This window comes from Mytilus galloprovincialis, chromosome 1 (assembly GCF_965363235.1).
Source record: "Mytilus galloprovincialis chromosome 1, xbMytGall1.hap1.1, whole genome shotgun sequence".
Taxonomy (NCBI): domain Eukaryota; kingdom Metazoa; phylum Mollusca; class Bivalvia; order Mytilida; family Mytilidae; genus Mytilus; species Mytilus galloprovincialis.
Genome location: NC_134838.1, coordinates 80,886,282 through 80,909,260, shown reverse-complemented (window position 1 = coordinate 80,909,260; position 22,979 = coordinate 80,886,282). Strand labels below are relative to the sequence as shown.

The 22,979-nt window shown below is 35.1% G+C and overlaps 1 protein-coding gene across 3 annotated transcripts; it reads left to right on the top strand.

The window, feature by feature from the left end:
- The first annotated feature begins 1,768 nt into the window (after positions 1-1,768).
- On the top strand, positions 1,769-22,445 carry LOC143085498 (uncharacterized). 3 transcript variants are annotated; one of them, XM_076261889.1, is made up of 3 exons: positions 1,769-2,023; positions 15,152-16,464; positions 20,510-22,445. In XM_076261889.1, the coding sequence occupies exon 3, from the start codon at positions 20,539-20,541 to the stop codon at positions 22,306-22,308; it is 1,770 nt and encodes a 589-aa protein (XP_076118004.1). In that variant the 5' UTR covers positions 1,769-2,023; positions 15,152-16,464; positions 20,510-20,538; the 3' UTR covers positions 22,309-22,445. The 3 variants fall into 3 exon arrangements, with proteins under 3 accessions (XP_076118004.1, XP_076118014.1, XP_076117998.1); XM_076261899.1 differs by having other exon boundaries at positions 20,510-20,647; XM_076261883.1 differs by lacking the exon at positions 15,152-16,464.
- Positions 22,446-22,979: the final 534 nt, after the last annotated feature.

Below are 22,979 nucleotides of genomic sequence, written 5' to 3'. Positions count from 1 at the left end.
AATATAACATTCAGAACCCAAATCCGTCGCGAACAGAACAATTTTTACGGTAATAAACGAACTTGTTGGACTTATTTTGCTTTCAATAAGTGAATGATTGATTGTTGTCATGTTGATTGTTGGTTGTTTCGCGCCGCATGAGCACAAAAAGGCTATATCGAGGCAAGAGCTTATTCGAATATATTTTTTCAATAAGTGAAAGTGGGTGACTGTTCTGTTCTGTTCTGGTTGAGAAAATCCCTCCTTCAAAGGAGCACTTCGCACAATGACGAATAAATAAAATATATATACCTAAAAAGACATACTAGGTACGCCTCGTGAGATGACTGTGACTGAAACATAGAATAATTGGGTAATGAAATACTGATGACTGTAATAAAGAAACAAGCTATGGATTGTAATTTGAGCAAAAGGTTAAAAAAAAAAATATCCATGGATAAAGAAAACTTGCCCTTTTAATAATTTAAAGCCGAACCATCTATGGCCGAACACACTGAGAAATGAAGATGAACTTGAATACAAATCATATATTAGTTGCAAGTCGTTCATTTTATTTGTAAATCATTTAAAATGCAAGCGCTTAAATAAGATTATTTCAAATCCTAGTTAGTTAAACTAAAAGAGCCTGAGGGACGAAAGATACCAAAAGGGACAGTCAAACTCATAAATCTAAAACATCATGGACAACGTCATGGCTAAAAATAAAAAAAGACACTAAAACAGACAAACAATAGTACACATGACACAACATAGAAAACTAAAGAATAAACAACAGGAAGCCGGCCACCAAAAAACTAGGGTGATCTCAGGTGCTCCTGAAGGGTAAGCAGATCCTGCTCCATATGACCCGTCGCAGTTCACAATTGGAAAGCTGAAATCATCTCTTTTGTCGTAAAGTTTTGTTTTCAACCGACCCTCATTGTCAATTTCTAGATGTAAGTCAAGATATGAGGCCGACTTGACTGTATCTGTAGTATCCTTTATCTCTAGCTCGATGGGAGTTCTTGACTATGCGTTCCACATAGTCACCAAATTTTGAATTATCTAGTGAAAGAACATCATCTATATAGCGGAAAGTCTAAGGTAGAGTTAAAGGACATTGCTAACTTTTTATCTTTCTTCCTAAGAAGTTCCTGCATGAAGTCAGCCTCATAATAATAAAGAAACAAGTCGGCAAGTAGTGGGGCACAGTTTGTTCCCATTGGAATGCCGACAGTCTGTTGAAAAACACGTCCTCCGAACGTAACAAATATGTTGTCAATCAAGAAATCAAGCATCTTGATAATATCAGTTTCAGAGAATTTTTTGTTTGAATCAGAGTCACTGTGATCCTTTACAAAGTAGGATTTATCCCTCCCTAAGACAATTAAGATACTTGTATCTACGTTGGCCATTCTTTCAATCATTCATTCTAACCTGAGACTTAGGGAGGGATAAATCCTATTAACAGTAGTCTCAGAACTAACAAAATGCGCAACATCGAAATAGTATAACACGAGGTGACATATTATATATGACATACATGCATATAGCAAAGGAAGTACACATTTAACTTGTTATGTTTCAAGATTTTCTAAATTCTTTTCAGTCAAAATCTTTGTTTTGATTGTTTCTCTACCTCATTCAAACTTTCCATCAAATGATGCGCTCAATGATCTGTCTTGCCCATGTACATTTCAGTAAATGTATTCATGGTTCAAAAACTTGGAGGATTGTGGCGGGAACTTGTCTTGTTTTACTATTGTGACGCAAATGTAATCAAATGCAATGTCTGCAATGGCGACGTCCAGGCTGGTTTTTATCAAAATTTTGATACTCCAGCTTATATCCGATGTAGAATCTAATTGTCTACATGGACAAATTTACATTTGTGATGGATACAAGGCGATGTTCAAAGACATGATAGTTTTAACAAAGGATTCCTCAATTTGTAGCCATAACTGCTATATATCAAAATCCTGCACTGACACGTGGTCCAGCTGGTCAAGAATGGATATAAGAACAAATGATTTTAATACCTTAGGTGAGTTTGTAAATTAATAACTTTCTCAATACTAGATATTACAGTGAAGGAAGTCATCCGATTTAGCATTTATTTCTCAGGCATTGTCATAAAATGAACGAATAGTTAATTTGCGTAGGTGCGTAGGTGCGTTTAGCGACTCGCTATTAATAAAAAGGATAGAATAAGTTTTTATCAAACATTGCCGTGCTTAACTTTAAAATGTCGTATTTATTTGATTAAGTGTCTTCTTTTAGTTTAGGTGTCCTAACTTATATTGTATAGATATACTAAACTAGCAAAAACCTAGCGTCTATTTACGTAATCATTATATATCATGTACTGTAGTACGCCGCTAGATTAAAACTGACGAGGAAAGGTAACACACGGCAACCGAAAGCTTTATTATAGTGAAGCCCAGGTGGTCGTGTGGTCGTGTGGTCTAGCGGGACGGCTACAGTGCTGGCGATTTGGTGTTACGATATCTCAGAAGCATGGGTTCGAATCCCGGCAAGGGAAGACGGAAGAACAAAAATATTTGCGAAAACAAATTTACAGATCTAACATTGTTGGGTTGATGTTATTGTTTAGACGAGTTGTGTATATATATATATATATATATCCTCCAACAACACTGCGAAGGACATCTCAAAACTCTCACTGGCGAGTTTAACACCCTTTTGAATAGCTGCAAAAGAGATCTAACATTTGACAATTGTGATGCTATCAACACTCGCCTCAAGGACATAACTACTATACAATCCAACAATTTAAGTGAAAGACAAAAACGAAAATTCCACCGGGATGGCATGGAATACATCCACCCTTCCTTACCATCAGAGAGAAAGACTAAACTAATTAGACGCTTTAAACGTAGACCTCAAAAGACTGATTCACCCTCCAACATCGTGGTCAGTCTTTCTCAACACCAGTTAACGGAATCGGAAACATCTCTTCTCTCTAGAGGCCTTAATTTCTGTCCTCTACCTGCTCCTGTCAATGACACCAATTTGTCGGAAGACCTTGACAATTTTGCTAGAAGTCTACGTATTAAGGAATATTTCGCGTCGAAGGAGGATAACATAATAAGCTCGGATAGGGACTCAGAAATCTCAGAAGACGAGAACAACTACAAAGGAGTGATCCGGTAAGGATCAATTTTGGCCTCAAATTTCAAGTTCATCTGACGAATGAATTTGACCTCTTTTTAAACACTTAAGTGTCTATTTCATTTGAATCAATTAGTTTATGTGAAAGATTTTAACTGATTTAGTCATTGAAAACGATCCGACTCAAGCTCAAATATGAAAAATCTACCAAAAATGTCGAAAAATGTCACTTTTTAGATAGTTTTTGTCAAAAATGAAAGTGGCCGCATCCGTGTTCATCCAAAATCTTTATATATGTTATGTATTATCATAAAATACAACTTACATTTCAATATTAAGGATGAACACGAATGAGGCCACTTTCGTTTTACACGAAAACCGTCTAAAATTTAGCTAAAATGATAGAATTGTGAAGATTTCAGTAATTTAGCGTGACTTAATGGTGCTAGTACTCGATATATGTGCATTGTATTGCCAAAAACAACCAATATTTATGTAGCAGAAGCATTCTACTGTCCAATATATATTTAAAAGTTTACATTTTAACAATTTTGTAAAACTGCTATATTTTGGGGCCAAAAAGGGGTCTTACCGGACTTACTCCTTTATTAAAAAGAGTTCTTGGATCCCTAAACCGAGCAAAAACGCTACCCTGGAATCATTTATTGATAACTTTAAATCGGACATTATTAGAAATACTAAAAATAACAATAAACCTTTTGACAATCTTACCAATGAAGAACGGACTGCACTGAAAAACTTACAATCTAACAACAATATCGTCATTAAACCGGCAGACAAAGGCAGTGTAGTGGTTGTCATGGATAAATCTGCCTATATTCAAGAGACTGAACGACAACTTGGCGATGCAAGGTTCTACCAAAAACTAGACTCTGATCCTACAACATCTTTTAGCAGAGAAATTACTAATAGTTTGGTAGAAATGCATGACGATGGTTTCATCGATGACAAAACTCTTGAATATTTGAAACCAGAAAATTCAAAACCGGGCAGATTTTATCTTTTACCTAAAATTCATAAGGCCAATAACCCAGGAAGACCTATAGTTTCAGCGAACGGTCATCCGACAGCAAAAATATCGGAATTTGTTGACTTCCATCTTCGTCAACATGTTGAAGACTTACCACCTCACATCAAAGATACAACCGATTATCTAAGAAAAATACAGGCCTTAAATCCACTCCCCTCCGACACGACTCTTGTTTCCATGGATGTCACCTCCCTCTACACTAATATTCCACATGCAGATGGCATCGATGCATGTAAAGAAGTTTGGAATTCCAGACCAGTGAAATATCCACCTACTGAATGCCTGGTCAAAATGCTCACGCTGGTACTTAAGAAAAACAACTTCACTTTTGATGGAGATCATTATTTGCAAGTAAATGGAACTGCCATGGGCACCAAAATGGCTCCGTCATATGCCAACATATTCATGGGAAAATTAGAGAAACAACTCCTTGAAACTTCCATCGAAAAACCGCTTTCCTGGTTTAGATTTATAGATGATGTGGATATGAAATGGAATAAAAGCGACGAGGATTTAGATACTTTTATCACTCATGCCAACAACATACATCCTAGTATCAAATTTACTCATGAGAAGTCTAAATCCAAAATCGCCTTCCTCGATACTTCAAGTTCGCTCACAGAGGACATCATATCTACAGATTTATATTCTAAACCTACTGACACTCATCAATATTTGTCCCCTAAAAGTTGCCATCCTGCTCATCTTACCAAGAGCATCCCATACAGTCAGGCGCTTAGAGTCAAGCGAATATGTTCCAACACAGAAACAACTTAAAGACAACTACGTAAACTTGAAACTCGCTTGAAGCAAAGGGGCTACAAACACAGAAATATCAAAAAAAGCTTTCAGAAAGCGGAGTCAATTCCGAGGAGTGAACTTTTGGAATACAAAGTTAAAAATAAAAATAAAAGGACTCCATGTGTTTTTACTTACCACCCATCTCTCAAAAACAGCTTTCAAATTGGTGTCATTCGTGAGCATTGGAAATCAGTTGAAAAGAATTCCAAACTATCCAAGATTTTTCCCGAGCCTCCAATGATAGCTTTTAGGCAACCTAGTAGTCTGCGGAACCTGCTGGTGCGGGCTGAAGTGTCTGATAATAGAAGTACTTCTGGAGAATGTCGTTCGTGTGAAGAAAAACAGATGCAGCATTCATCAACATTTCACAGTCCTCAATGGCCATAGGAGTGATATCTCTAAGAAGCCACTTCTCCCAGTTTCTCAGCACTTCAGACAGTCCGGTCACAAACCTGATAACTTTAACCGCATGAAAATTCTAGTGATTGAACAGAACATTCACTGGAGTGATGCCCAGCGACAGGTTCGGGAAAGCTTTTGGATAAAGGAACTTAATGTACATCATCCAAACGGCATCAATAAGAAATACTAACAGTTTTGTTTTTCACTCATTTTTATTGTTAATATACACAGTCACGTATATTGAATTATAGTGTTTTGTTTATATTATGATATTCAGGATTTTGGATTAAAATCAATCGACGAAAACTTACCTGTATTATTACTGATCTATTTTTACACCTTATACATTATGTATCATGTATAGTTAAAACTTGTGACACTCGAAGAAGGCCATTTGTTGAGCCGAAATATTTGTCAACACGATTTAATAACAACATTTTCGTATAATAACATCTTATATCAGTACCGTTGTGCAAATCTTTAGACTGATATATTTTTTTCCTTATCTGCATAGTATCGCCTATTCTAGACGATCCGGTACATAGTAAATTTGCTGGTTGGTCTTTTTTATAGACTTTTATATATATATATATGTTAAGTCATATAAGACTTAACCCTTAATTAAAACACAAACCCTAACCCTAACAGAATCCTTATCCGAAAGTACAGGGACACTAAACAATAAAAGAAGACACAATCACCGATAAATAAAACTTTGAAAATGAAATCAGAGATCTATTACGTTTTTTATTGACTGGCTAATTTTTGGCGATCAATAGTTATTGGCGAAAGAAGCCGGAGTGCCTGGAGCCGTAGAACCACCGACCTCACGGTGGGTATGGTTGTCCTGCGAGAGAACGTTCTGTGCTGGTGATTCGGTCCTGACGGGTGCTGGTGATCAATGAAAAAATGTAAACAAAGACGAAAATGATGATTTTTGACGTTTTCACTCATAAAAAATGGAAGAAAACAGTTGAGATTTTTCAATTTTGTTTCTTATGGGTTCATATGTAAACCATTAAAAAGTTGACCCTCTAAACTGTTTCAGTAAGCGTAACACAAAAGTGCTCATTTTCAGAAAATCAAGAACTGAAAAAATAAAACAAAAATGCTCATAGAGTCCTCTTTCCATACCGCAATCCACACGGCAAAACTATTTTGTGAAAAAAACATTGCAATTTATTAGCATTTTCTCAATTTATTCATGTCCTGATACTGTGCTGGTGGGTCCTGATACGGTGCTGGTGATTTTGGATAAGAAGTTGGTCATATTTGTAACAAATGTTACAAAATCAATAAAATTGGGCAGATAATTGTTGTCAATAGGATCTATGACTCCTATTTTAGCTCTTGTGCATCCATTTGGCTGTTTAATATGTGTTTTCAAATGATCGTAACTTGTATTACATAATTACATAAAAGGGCAACATCTTTCGTCCAATATCAATATATAGTATCTAAATTAAGAATAGTTTTATTAAGATATTAAATGCCCCTTACATTGATGCTTCAACAATGATCAAAGCCCATGCCGCATAGACATGTTTGTTAGCGCTCCGCATACCCCTCCCCACTTCCACCCAACCAACCCTCCTCATTTCCTCCTTCATTGTTACAGTGGTGTACCAACACAACAATTTATCACATAAAATAATAACACAAAGACACAGATTATTGAACAACGAATGCTCGCAGGTACTGAAAGCTAGTTCAAAGCCGCATTTTCAACTAATAGATAAACCATGTTCTCATATACAAAAATTCCAATCGTGTCGATTAAAAAAGTCTCAAAACTTAAGTTCACATTTTAAATTTTGATGAAGCAGAACTTTAAAAGTGTGCAGTAAATCTTGTGCTCACAACAGTTATTGTCATAATTATGTATACATAAGACTTATAAAGGAATTAAGAAGGTACCAAGAAATATTTTACAGTTCAATTTAATGATCATGAATGGAAGGAAATGGTACGGAAGATTACATAGGACAAAAAGAAATTGATAGTATTTTTTGGCGAAAGACTTAAACGCTTCTTTGCATTATATAGTACAGCTCTTCTATAAAAGCATGCAAAAAAAAAACTTTGATTGACTTGCTTGCTATGTTTGCTTGGATGTTTTGAGGTAGGCGGAGTTTCAATACATACTGGGATTTGATTGGACAAATACAAACTGACAGGAATTATAGTTAATGTTTATTGTCCAAACAAATTCTAGTATATAGTAAACAGACTACTTACCTGTCGTTTACAAACATCCAAACAATCATAGCAAGCAATTTGATCAATGGTTTGCTTTGCATATATTTATAGAAGAGCTGTAAATTTAAAAACAAAATTATTGTTGTCGTAGATGGTTAAATCCTCAACAAAATCTCAATAACTTTGATGGAACGAATAAAGGTTTTAAATCAAATTTTCGTGGACTTTTTAGCTTCCACCCTGACGAGGCATGTTAGCTGTTAGTATGCTGTTGCACCTGACGCACGGAAACTTTCACATTTCCATCTTCTTTTCTGAAATATTTTTCCCATGTCATACTTGACAGGATTGTTATCCTAGTAAAAGGTGTAACCAATGAATTGAACACAAGTTAAAAACTCCACAATACTATATAATTCATTTTATGTGTCAATTTGTTCGAAAAAAGTCGAAAAGAAGAGAGTTTTTTTAATGTCATGATTATCTGTCGCTTTCTAGATCTATGCTTAGCATTTATTTCAGATGACATGGACTCCTCACCCTGGTGACCCTGCTGCCTTTCATAACTTTATCCGTATACATATATTAATAGATAAACAAAAGGCTGCAACTGGTATTTTTGTATTTAAAATGATTCGTTGTAACGAGAATATTTGTGGTGAATGGAAACTGTGAGGTTCAATTGCTTATAAATGTTGCTGGACCCAGTTTCGTTATCTGATCTGAATTTTCTGAAATGTGCAAGGTAGATAGACATTGGCCTTTTGATTTTTTTACTCGGTAAGTTTTGCCCTAATTGCTTGAACTTTTACAATATTAAAGCCGATTTCAATGAGTGTGTAGATAAAGGGCCATTTATTTCAGATGACATGGATTCCTCACCCTGGTGACCCTGCTGCCTTTCATAACTTTATCCGTATACATATATTAATAGATAAACAAAAGGCGGCAACTGGTATTTTTATATTTAAAATGATTCTTTGGTTATCTTGCTTGCTGAACAGAAAAGTCATTGTTAGGTTATGTAAACTACCCTACTTTAAGAGTAGACTAGTCCGACAAATGACACATCTTTCTGTCTGTAGGACCAGGCTTCTTCGAAAGGAGGGTAGTATACCTTACCTAACAATGACTTCACGGTTTAGCTAACAAGCAAGCTAACCAAAGATATTACCTTTGCCTACATACTCAATGGAATCGGCTGTAATTAAAAACTCGAATACATTTTAACAGACAGTGGTCATGTTTGTTGATGAATATTGTTTTTCCTAGATTCACTCTTGAAAAATCATTTGGTAACATTTGATCAAGTAATTTCAGAAAAGGTCTTTTTGTAATTGCGGACGCCAAGACAATACATGAACCTCACACGACCCCTCGACACAGGTGAGCTTATATATGATCTTATAGCGATTCGGGTTGATAACCAGTTGAAATTAAGCCAGTTTTTTGTGTGTGTAGATTTGTATTGTTTTAAACTGTTATGACCTTTTAAAGTTAAATGTAGGTGTTTAATCTAAGAATTTCTTTTTTAAACTTTTATACTTGTTTTATACTCAATGGTAGTATGAAGCTAGGAGATATTTTATTTTTTGAAATTGAAGGCACAATTAACAAAGCAAACGGTTGTTTCAAATACTTTTAAATAGATCTTTATTAAGGATAATGTACCCTTGTGTTGATCCCATGCTAAACATAACAAAAATCTCTGTACAAAGGTTATCTCGTCTTCATTCTCTGACATATTCTAGTCTGCCCTTTCATAAAATAGTGAATGTTTTTTAGCGTTCTATCGAACTTTTGAAAAAATATACCTGATAACCGTTCAGACAAAAAAATTATGTTGAAAAAATCTTACAGATACAGCAAGTGATTCTTAATAGCTATAAGATACATTTTTCTTTTAAAATACAACTTTTAAATCTTACGAGAAACTATGACAAGCTTAAAACTTTCACTGTAATCTCGCTCTAACTTACCCCCCATCCCCCCTCCAAAAAAAACCCAAATAAACAAACCCGCAATACTATTGTCATTCTTATAGTCAGCACTAAATTGTTCACAAACAAATGTGTTTTAAGCTGCTAAAGACATATGATTCAAACGCTCAGAAAGCCCTTTGTTCTATATTTTTGCTCTCCATTTTTATGCAAAACCTTTTACATTTTTATTTTATGGGTTATTGTTGAAGGTCGTACGATGACGTATGGTTGTTAACACATACTTCCTTTGGTTTCTTATGGAAATTTGTCCATTGACAACAAACATACCACATCATCTACTTTATATAAGTATTGTATAATTTACAACGTATTTTGGTGATCTTGCAAAATGATCGTAATCCCGAAAATCGTAAACATATTTTCTTATCTTAAAAGGGTGCAAGAAGGGTTCCATTAACAGGCCAATAAATAAGATTACAGTTAATTTAAAAAATAATAAAAATATAGGGGTATGTTTTCTCTCATAATAACAGTAAACAGATTCACAACAATGTCAATTTCAAGAAAGCAGACAACAGTTAATTAGCCAATAACAGTACAGCATCAATGATCTTGAATATATGCCACTTTTAACTAAAATATAAAGGCACAGAACCAGGACATTGGAGCACAGAACCAGAACCGTTTTTCTTATCACCAGCACAGCGTCAGGACAATTCCGTTTAACGAACTTGCACGACTTTTGCAATATAATATTGTTGTAATATACTTTGCATGGTACTTAGGACGCATCAGAGAAAAATTAAGCAGCAAAACAGTCGTTTTATTGCCGTTCTGATACAATGTAAACAAACCCACCAGCACAGATTCAGGACCCACCAGCACCTGACAGGACCAAATCACCAGCACAGAACGTTCTCTCGCAGGACAACCATACCCACCGTGGACCTTTGCCAGGTAACTGACTGGGCAATTTTAGTAAATTAAGGTTGGCGTCAAACGCACCTGTCGCGTGTGTGGTCAATTGTTGTGAGGATTCAAAGTTGAACCGATGGTAAAGGTCTAGTTTAAACTCATTTAAATATCTTGTTTCGAAAGTACATAACAGACTTAATACCGCAGTCCCACTAGGCCACGATCGCACTATGATCTGAAAAAAATGCAAATTTCAATGATCGTAGTACGATCGTGTAGATCGCAGTAAGGTCGTATCACGGTCATGGTGAGGTCTTCAAGATCGTGATGAGCGTGGCCAACTTTGAACATGTTAAAAACAATTCTGGTGCTGTTGTGCCGAAATTAGGTCGTGGTAGAATCGTAGTGACAGCGCACTAAGATCGTAGTAAGATCGCAAAGGTCGCTGTACGCGTACCATCGTAGCGAGAGCGTGATTCTATTCGAGAGACTGAGCGACGATCTCACATCGACGTTATTACGACCTCACTACGACCATCACGTTCTCACTGCGACACAACTACGCTTCTACTACGACTATACCACGTTTACCCCACGCTGTTCAAGACCATAGTACGATTCTAGTACGACCGTGCCGTCCTCATCACGCCCTTCTTACGACATGACTACGTTTATACTACGACCATCATTTTCATTGTCATTTTCAAAAAAAATATCTCTCCAAGTTTTGTTTGTCTGTATGTAATTAGACTTTTTCCATTTTCTCTAACGGCTCAACCATGTTTCTCGTTTTTATATAGATTGGACCGTTGGCAGTTTTCCCGTTTGAATGGTTTTACACTAGTAATTTTTGGGGGTCTTTATAGCTTGCTGTTCGGTGTGATCCAAGGCTCCGTATTGAAAGCCGTACCTTGTCCTATAATGGTTTACTTTTATAAATTGTTTCTTGGATGGAAAGTTGTCTCATTGGCACTCATACCACATCTTCCTATATCTATTGGCACATTTGTGTCATCTCTGCTATCGTTCACTAAAATATCGTCGTTTGAGCTTTATGGACCAGCAATAGGTTTATAAAAAAAAATAGAAGATGTGATATGCCTGCAAATGAGACAACTCTTCACACGAGATCAAAATAACACACAAATTAACAACTATATGTCACCGTACGACCTTAAACAATAAGCAAAGCCAATAACGCATAGTCAGCTATAAAAGGACCCGAAATGACAATGTAAAACAATTCAAACGAGAAAACAAACGGCCTTATTTATGTACAAAAAAGAACGAAAAACAAAAAGGTAACACACATATAAACAAACGACAACCACTGAATTACAGGCTCCTGACTTGGGACAGGCACATAGATATTTACGTTGGATTGGTCGGTCCAACATCTCTGCTGGATCAGGATTCGTTACTATCAGAGCTCCCTTTGCCTCTACATCAACCCCATACCACCACGCCCACGTGTTCTAGTAGATTTTGGTGGCATGACTATTGTGTCCGCATAATCTACGTATTAATCAGAAATAGAAGGAATGGAACTGTATTGTTATGGAACACGATGGTGACGTTTTTGCTGAGAACGTTGTAAGATCGCGGTATGAACGTAGTATAATCGTGGTAAGAACGTGCTAAATCGCAGTAAAAGCGTGGTAAGATCGTGTTGCAATCGGATAACTCGTGGTATGGTTGTAGTGAGAACGTGATGAGTGTAGGAAGATCTTCGATAAGCGTAGTGAGGTCGCAGAATAAGCGCGGTGAGAACGTGGTATAATCGTAGCGGGGTCGTTGTAGAAGCGTGATAACGACGTAGCAGCATCGTGAAAGCAACGAAAATTTACATTTTCATGCCGCTCATACCGCGACCTCACCACGATCTGAATTTATTTTAGATCGCGTTAAGCGTGCCCGGTGCGATCGTGGTCTAGTGGGACTGGGGCTTTAGACATTAAATACGACGACTGAAAGGATATGTTTGATTTAGAGATTCAGAATATTGTATAAACGTTGAAAATATGTCAGTGATTTCGTCCATTGGTGTTTGGTGATAGAACCCTGTTTGAATCCCATGTGCAGTCCCCCGGAATGTAGAGCAATTCAAACGAGAAGACTAAAGTCCTAATTTATATAAAAAAAGAACGAAAAAGAAATATGTAACACATCAACAAATTAAACGGCAACGAATATATTAAAGTTATTTGTATCGTATGTATGCCAGGATGCCATATTGTCAGTGATTTCGTCCATTGGTGTTTGGTGATAGAACCCTGTTTTAATCCCATGTGCAGTCCCCCGGAATGTAGAGCAATTCAAACGAGAAGACTAAAGTCCTAATTTATATAAAAAAAGAACGAAAAAGAAATATGTAACACATCAACAAATTAAACGGCAACGAATATATTACAGTTATTTGTATCGTATGTATGCCAGGATGCCATATTGTCCTCTGAATATACATGTTTACTACAAGTCAATGATCAACTTGCCACTCGACTATAGAGCGATCTAGAGCGCTTTATCAGAGCAACACGAAATGTGTCAGATTTAGATTAGAATTCGCTAACCCTTCCGATGCATGCGCACCTCAGATCGTTGGAACGGTACAGGTTTAAATATGTTTGTTAGTTCGGGAGACTTTCAATCGGGGACAAAAAAAAAAAAAAAACCCAAAAAAAAACGTACAGTTCCGTTCCGCTACTGTGAAGATCGTCCACGGTTTCTGGTGGAGTTTGTGTTATTCAGTCTTAATTAATTTTCTTTGTTCTGTTTTTTGCCTTTTGGTCGTTTTCCGATTTTTGTCTTGGTATTTTCAAGGATTTGTATAGTAAGATGCCTATCTATGTTTATGATGATTGAAACCGGCTACAGTAACATGCAGAGGCGAGATTGATGGTTTCCGAAGATGCAAATTCGCATATAGCTATGATGACATAATTTGCAAGAATAAGATTTTTTTTAAATTTCTTTGACAATTGACTGAAAATAAAAAAATACAGAAGTTAACATACAAACACATTGTCAACTGTCGTTATACACATTGCTCAATTTAAGAATAAAGTCCTTAACCATTACAACATTGTCTATACGTGACAAAAATAAGAACAAAACTCGATGCATGTGTACAAAAAATCACGTTCCGATATCGTAAGTGACGAGTAGTAGTAGTAGTAATAGTAGCTAGTACCGAAGTCTCGCCGCGGAAGAGATATATACTGTTTTCACAAAAACGATGAAAATTCAGAATTTATGCAGTTTTCTATCTTTATTTCTGTTGTGGAAACATCGTGCGCAGCCAAGAAACAACAAAATAATTTAACTGAAGCTTTATCATTACTATTGACAAAATCTCACCAAATATAAAGTTGTTTCTTGGGTGCGCACATACTTTTCCAATCGAAAATATACTTAACAATTTGATGAAAAACAAGGAAAATCACAAAATTTTACAAAATATGCAAATTAAGGCATGATTTGTTGCCATGGTAACTTGTTTAATGTCCAAAATTATTTTGTTTTTCTGAATACCTTCTACCTGAGATACTTTTCAGTAATTTTAAAATATGTATGAAAACTTTTAAATTTGCAGTAATTTTTGGGCCACTGTGACTTGATTAAATGTGTGTTTTATTGACAATCATCCCACATCTGAAGATAGAGACTTAATCGCAAAAAAAAATACTTTTCTGTAAACTGTAATCAACTTGGATGTGTGTGTGTGTGTGTGTGTGTGTGTGTGTGTGTGTGTGTATGTTTCTCTCAAAAAATTGCAACTGCTTTGAAATTTGTCACGATTGCAATTAGTGTAATTAAATTAAACGGTTGTCTGTCAAACTTTTTACCAGATTGCTGTAGAAGAACCACAGTCAACTCATTAATAGTGTAAAGTGAGAGACAAAAACCCCCATATATATATTAAAATTAATAATGCGTGTATTTTTGAAAGAATTTTCCGTCTTCTTATCTTTAACTATTGGCGTTGCTTTGAGATAAAATGGGGTCTTAGTCAACGATACAGAAACTGATCGACAAAACATAATTTCCAATTACAAAATTGACATTGGTATGCCTTTAGGGACGACATCAAAAGTTCAATGAAGGATAAAAAACTTAATTCATATATTTTTTTCACTGACCCTCTATCCCTCTCTTAACTTAATTTAGGAAAAATTGATTTACCAAAAAGGATATATCGATGTCAATTTATACAAAACTTGCAGCAATTTGACCCCCACCCTTAACTATTTGAATTAAGTTTTTTTTTTTATCCTTCATTGTTTTTTTGATGTCGTCCCTTATTCGTTCAATTTTTTAAAAACAAAGAATTACAAATAAATCTTGCAAATAAAAATTTCGACACACAAACTACTAACTACTAATTATGCTTTGGCCATGGCCAAGTAATTATGAAATGAGCAATCGAAACTAAATGTGGTATCATCGACTGAAATTTAAAATGGTCTGAATGGGGTTTACAGAATAGAATACCATGGGCTTTATCTGCAGAAAAGTGTGACAGAACGAATAAAGAAAACAGAAAAAGGGAAAAGGGAAACACTGGAGAATAGCGAATAATGGGATGTTATAATATAAAGAATAGACAATAATGAGCAAAATTAATATAAGGAATTGAGAACAATACATAAAATGTAAAGGATACAGATATGTAGGACCATCCATTCACACCCATTTAAGATCTGATCACCAATTTTACTTTATAATATAGAAAGAAGATATCGAACTTGCCATAGTAAGACGATCGTTGAGCTTAGATTTCCAAGGAGAATACCAATCAGACAAAGAATTAAGAGAGGGATACGAAAGAAACTACAACAACAAAAAGGCGTTCCAATAAAAACTGCAATTATGATTAATCAGAGTCTAAAGAAGCTTGAAGATAAGTTTGTCTTAGCGATCGGAGAAAAGATAACTCTGTCTTGTGACACTCCTGAACTGGAGGCGATCAACAAGACATTTCCAAATTCAAAACATCAATGGATTTTCAATAATGTTGATCTTGAAATTGATAAGAAACGAATGAAACTTGAAGGACTCATGTTCGAAATAACACATTTTAATGCCAGTGACCAAGGACTATACGCCTGTCGAGTACATTATGCACCTAAACGGAGAAAGACAATTTATTTTGCAACAGTAGTATCTGAGAAGGTTGGTATACCAGTTCAGATCATGGAGACAAAAACTTTAAAACTTCATTGCCCAAGTTCTCCAATTGGTCGACTTTTTAAAAAATCTTTCCGCACTTGGTCGTTGAAAGGAAAAATGGTAAATGGGTATACCAGTATTCCAGCAAAGCGTAGAGCATTTGAAAGATTTCACAATGCCTCTGCTCTCAAACATGAAGGATCTTGGGTATGTCAGGTGACAGATCCGGCTACTGACAGACAGTGGGATCTTATTCGGTACGATGTAAGTGTTACAGCTCTTCCCCTACATGAAAGCGAAGTACATAAGTTTGTAATGACTCATCCAATATTAATAGCAACTCAGTCTCTTAGCGCTCTACTGTTTTTGGTGGCCATGTACATTTATTTTGTTCATGAGCCTAAGCAACCCGAAAAGCCTGACACAGATGAAGAGCAAGATGAAACCTCTAGTGAAACAGGATCAACTGATGAAAAGGATGGGAATGACAATGCGGAAGAAATTTATGGAAATAAAAGAGATTTTTCCGAAGAGGAAGACGAAGAGATGAATTTTGGTGAACAGAACTTCAACCATAATTACGTGGACAAAAATTTTGGAAATGGGACAGCCTTTCGTGATGATAGATATGGAGATAGCATTTCTGTTTACGAAGAGGATGAAAAAGAGATGAATTTCGGTGAACAGAACTTTGAAAATTATTATGTGGACGAAGAGTTTGGGGATTGTATACCCTTCCACGATGATAACAATGGAATCTGCATCGAAGAAATGTGGAATGAAGAAAGCGAAGATTCTGAATTAGATTTTGTCGAATCAGCAGAAATATATTCCGGTAGACGAGCCGCTCCGGAAAAGAAATTCTTTTAACTGGTGAGTGCTTCAAGTAAAGCCATATGTGTGCAGATTGTTCAATACGCAAGTTGCCACACAATATTTATTCAGTTCAGTAATCAAGCTCAAGGTCGTAACTGAGAAGACCAACACAATCAAAAACATTGCTTTTTGCGTTGAGATATACACCAAAAACCAACTGCATGGAATCTGATTAATAATTGAAGAAATTATGCTGTGCTTGCGCCAAGTATAAAAGCTCATTAGTTACTGTCCGCTTTAGTTCTAGTTTTAGAGCCTGACTTGTTGTATTTAGACTTTTTGCCAATTCTAAAAAAAAACAAAAAAAAAAACGTTTTGGTGACTTCAGATTGTAATTTATAGGTTTGCTGTCTAGTTGACCTTTACTTTACATCTCCGTTGGTTCATAATTTTATTTTTTATAGTTAACAAATGTGGCCACATATCAGTGCGGGTCATGAATAAATGGTTGTAATAAGATGGCATGTTTTTTTCCCCAGTGAGTTTATTCATGGTGGTCCCCTTCCAGATGATTTCTTAGCCTTTTCTATGTTTTTAAATTGGGTGCCATGTAGTCTGTGTTCCTTTATGACATACATATGGGATTTCAAATATGTGACAGAAGTTCAAAAAAGATATTGGTACTTCAATATTTTATTATCTAGTTTGGAAGAAGAATCTATTAAAATGTGAATACTTTTTCGTGTATTTTCAAAACTAAGATCCATACTAAAATATCAAACTTTATTTTATACTTTCAAATTTAAAGATTCCATCTTCGTTTGGTTCTAATTGGCTAGAATTTTGTTGTAAAAGATTGAAATATGAAAAGTTTACCAAAGATAAACTAAAAATTAAAACAGCAACTTATATAATTACATGACCCATTACGATAGATCAGCTAATATATGTAGAAACTGTGATATAACTTTAATTCTTATTGAGATGCGTATGTCTAGACTCACAAGGCCAGGTTGACGTCAAATGAAATAAACAGCTGCGCCATGAGCGCATGATACGCCCGACGTCTTGTGTGGAAGTTTTACGCAATAATCATAAATAGTTTCTGAGAAAGTTTTAAGCAATTACCATTTATTGCTTTTGAGACATGGCGGGACATGTGAACCCCCCCCCCCCCCCACCCCACCCTGTTCTTTTTTTACAAATATCACTAAAATAAAATTTTGAATCAAACCAAAAACTATACAGATCTTTAGATTAATATAACAAAGAAGTGTGTACAGTTTCAAGCAATAATCATAAATTGTTTTTGAGATACGGCGCGACATGTAAAAAAAACCCTCCCCTATTTTACAAAATACTCAATAACTCAAAAATAAAATTTTGAGTCATCACCAAAAAGTATACAGATCTTTAGATTAATATAACAAAGAAGTGTATAAAGTTTTAAGCAATAATCATAAATCGTTTTTGAGATACGGCAAGACATGTAAAAACCCCCTCCCCCTTTTTTACAAAATACTCAATAACTCAAAAAATGAAATTTTGAATCATCACCAAAAAGTATACAGATCTTTAGATTAATATAACAAAGAAGTGTGTAAAGTTTTAAGCAATAATCATAAATCGTTTTTTAGATACGGCGCGACATGTAAAAAACCCTCCCCCTTTTTTTACAAAATACTCAAGAACTCAAAAATGAAATTTTGAATCATCACCAAAAAGTATACAGATATAAAGATTAATATAACTAAGAAGTGTGTAAAGTTTTAAGCAATAATCAAGAATCGTTTTTTGAGATACGGTGCGACATGTGAAAAAAACACACCCCTGTTTTAGTTACAAAGTGCCGTAACTCGAAAAGTTTAAATCTTATTTTCACCAAAAAGTATACAGATCATTTGACCATCATAAAAAACAACTATATTAAGTTTCATGAAATTTAGATAAGTCGTTCTCAAGTTACGGTGCGGCATGTTTACGCCGGACAGACAGACGGACGGGCAGACGGACGGACGGACGGACACCGGACATTTGTATACCATAATACGTCCCGTCAAAATTTTGACGGGCGTATAAAAAGTAATAAAACTAGATTTGTAATTGTTAGCAATAACGGATGACACCCTTCCCCAATTGCCAGGTGAGCAGCAGCCATTTTGGAAATTCCTAAGTCAAAGACCCCATCTAAAGTTGTATATTAACATTTCTGTAAAGTTTCGTCAACTTTGGAGCATTTTGAAATTTTTGAAATTTTTGCAGTTTCCATGGTTACGGCGGCCATTTTGGAAATTCCAAAGACAAATACCATTTCTGTATATGCCAGTCAATATTTGTGTGAAGTATGAATCATTTTTGAGCATTTTAGTTTTTTTCATATTTTTGCTGTTTCCATGGCAACGTTGGCCATCTTGAAAATGCCATACCCCGATTGCAAATCTGCACATGCTGGTTAACATTCTGGTATAGTCCCATGACCATTGGTTCATCCAGTTCCAAGATATAAGCTGGACAAAAAAAGTGGAAGAATAAATAAAAATAATAAGAAAAAAAGAAACGTAGAATAACAATACGTCACCCCAACTCCGTTGAGGGTGCCATAATAAAAAGGTACATCTAATTGTTTGTCTACATGATTCTTGATTGATGAGAGAAGTCAATTACAATAGATTGTGTAGACTTAAAGACGAAAGAAACATGAAGCTCTGATATTTGACTGCATTTGAAGGGGATGATATTCCAGATGAATTTTTCTTTCCAAGTTTTTGTTTTGTAGAGAAACATATAAAACAATCACTTTTTGAACAATGGTGCAAATAGATGACATTGGGAGAATGTTTATTATAGTTCGTTTTTGTGTGTGTTACATTGTCGTTTGGTCTTTTGTTGCAATCTAGTGTTTCTGTTGTTTCGTTGTTTTCCTCTTGTATTTGATGTGTTTCCCTCAGTTTTGGTTTGTAGCCTGATTTTTTTTTCATTCGATTTGTAACTTACGAACAGCGGTATACTACTGTTGCCTTTATCTATAATTTTAGTATAATAATAAAAGACATAGCAGTGCTGTTATTTCCATGAACAGTAATTTAAAACTTGTTGACAGTTTATTTTATGAAGTACGTCAGAATAGGTAACGACAATTAATTCATTTTAAATTCACATTTACTTGCAGCCGGTACATATATAAATGCAAATAGTTTATTGTTCAGTGTATTTGGGTACTTCAAGGTGTTAAACTATCCATATAGACGGATTTGAACGTTGGTAGCTTATACTAAAAGATTTGTTTCAGTCTGATCGATAAATATAACTATTGAACAACGGTATATGCTAATATTAAACAAACACTTTAAACTATGCATACCATCAAAATATTTGAGAGTGAATAACATTCAGTAAAATGCTCATAAATTAAGGAGACGTCTTGATCTGTAAACTCTTTTATCAATCACGTATGATTCCAATGGTATATTTAAGTCGAATTTTTAAGATCATTGAGAAAACTTATTTTGGAAACCCTCCAATTGTAAAAAAATAAAAAATAAAAATTAACGACACCTCGACAAATTTCCAACAGACAATAATGTACCTGACGACACATTTTTTTTTAATCAAAAGGAGAACTGATATATGGCAACGATAGATCATTTTGTTTTGTCATATGAACATGCAATTAAAGTTTGGGCTTAGCTGAGTATACAGATTATATCTGGGAATAGTATATTAGTATATTATGTTCAAAACTAAATGAATGCAAATGTGAGAAATAATTTGATCTGCTAAGGTTTGTTTTAGTCGGATACAGTTTACGGATTTTGTTATTCGATGCGGGTTTATGCAGCATTATATGATTTGAAAGGGATTGCTCTATAAAACGGAATACTGAACATTTTATCACATTACCAAATAAAAAAAAAAAATCATCGTTAAAAAGCAGTAGAACCAAGGAATCTGAACATTCTGAGGTCCGCAAGTTTGACCAGGGTTTTGAAGGTAATTTATTTTAACTGTTTTAAGATCCGTTAGGAACTAAAAGTGGCAATGACATATGTAAGTAATTTACAACTTGTACATGAAAAATAAGATATGATTCTTATAATTTCAGAGAAAAGATTTAGATCATGCAACTCCGGTATGCAGCAAATTGTTGAATTACAGAGACACAACCAACTTAAAATTCCCTCTGAAACTATGAATCACACTGCAAGAAACAGAACTAAGAGATTCAAAATTAAAGACAAACTATCGAAGATTCATGCTGACATACCACTACCAAAGAAACTAAGAAAACTGATTAAAGCAGAGCTGAAAAATGCTACCCATGTTCGTTATAATAGAACTATTGGTGGCACTATGGAAATTACCTGCGAGAATGAAATAAGTAGGCAAATCAATAAATTTTATAAAAAATCGAAAGCTAAGTGGTTGCATAACAATGGAGCAATGAAAATAATAGCCGGTAGAATGTTCTTTCAGTTTGGTATATTACGCATAGAGCGGCTTGAACCTGAAGATCAGGGTACTTATGTCTGTCAGGTGGAGTATGAACCGGACGAATTTAAAACTGTGGCATTGTATACCTTAGTAACAGATCCTGGTATACAGGTTAGAGTCAAGGAGTCACTGGACTTCAGTGTACACTGTCCATCACAATCGCTTTATCACATGGTCAAACACACGAATAGAACATGGATTCATAACCATAATGTCACTGAGTACTCAACATCCATATTTAACAAATCAAGCGCACATTTTTACAATGCAAATAAAGAAATGGCGGGAAATTGGACTTGCGTAGTGTTTGATCCTATTAAAACTGTAGAATTTGACCTGATAACTTATCAAGTTCATGTTGATCCACCTCCAAGTACGTTTGAGGTATTGTATCAATATTTTAAAGATAATCCCACAATTTGCGGTGCCATAGGACTTCCTCTTTTATGCATCTTTTTAGTTTTTCTGGTAACCATTTTCTATTTTGTTGATAAACAGAAAGAAAAGAACAAAGAGAAACTTGACATGTTCAAGTCAAAATTGAAAGACATGGATTTGCAAAAACCAGGGGATGAAGTTGAACCTTATTACGACGATCCTGATGCAAGTCATCAATCATATAGGGATGACCCGAACATTGTTGGGGGTTATCCTTATCGCAACAAAGACCACGAGAACCCCATCGCAAGGTTGAGCGTGAAAACTCATACACATTATGGAGATGACTACATGAGGAATTTGCAAAATCCTGACGTTAATGGAAGTCGTATTTCATACCATAAGAACTCCAAAGCAGGATTACATATGAGAACTTTTTCACAATATCAAGATGATAACGTGAAACATTCACAGAATCCTGACGTTGATGCAAGTCCTAAATCATTCCATATGAACTCCATAGCAGGGTTAAACATAAGAACTCATTCACAATATCGAGATGACTACATGAATCATGTACAGGATCCTGATTTTGATGGAAGTCCCAAATCAATTCATAAGAACTCGATAGCGGGGTCAAACATGAAAACTCTTTCACAATATCGAGATGACTATATGAGAAATTTGCAGAATCCTGACGTTGATGCCATCCCTAAATCATACCACGATAACTTCATAGTAGGGTCAACTATGAGAACTATTTCGCAATATAGAAATGACTACACGAGACGTTTACAGAATCCTGATTTTGATACAAGCCGTAAATCATTTCACAAGAACTCGATAATAGCAGGATCAAACATGAGAACTCATTCTCAATATCGAGATGACTATATGAGACGTCCAGAAAATACCGATGTTGATTCAAGTCCAGAGACATACCATGACAATTTCATAGCAGGGTCAAACATGAGAACTTTTTCAGAATATCGGAATGACTACATGGAACATTTGCAGAATCCGGATGTTTAATGACTATACCGTCATAAAAATCAATCATCAGAACTATTGTGGCCTATAAGACAAGACGTTGGGCAATTTATTTCGTATTTATTAATGATTCAATTTGATGTACATCCATATGTTTAACACAGAAACATTTATTTCAATGTATTTTCTTTTTATACTAAACGGATTCTTCTATTTGGGGAGGGGTATTCAATAATAACTTTTACGGACACGATTTTTACTTACTTTTGTTATTTATACAAAATATGTAAATAATTGTGTGTAAATGTATGATCCTCATTTAATTTCTGCAAAAAAATGTTAAACAATTTAACAAAACCAGTGCCATATAAGTAAACATACATAAACATTGTGCTGATACAACAAAACCATTGCATCATTTTTTCAACCTGCAGTGTGTGGTGCTGATAGAACAAAACCAGTGTCATAAACATGCATTGTATGGTGCTGATAGTGATGCAACAAGACCAGTGCCGTATAGATAAACCTGCATTCGTTGTGCTGATAAAACAAAATTATTGTCAATTAAATGAACTCTTATTGCATGGTGCTTAAACAATAAGACCAGTGTATAATATATAAACCTTCATTACAAGGTGCTCAAAGAACAACACCAGTTCCATACATATAAACTATCATTATGTGATGCCGAAAGAACAATACCAGTGCAATAC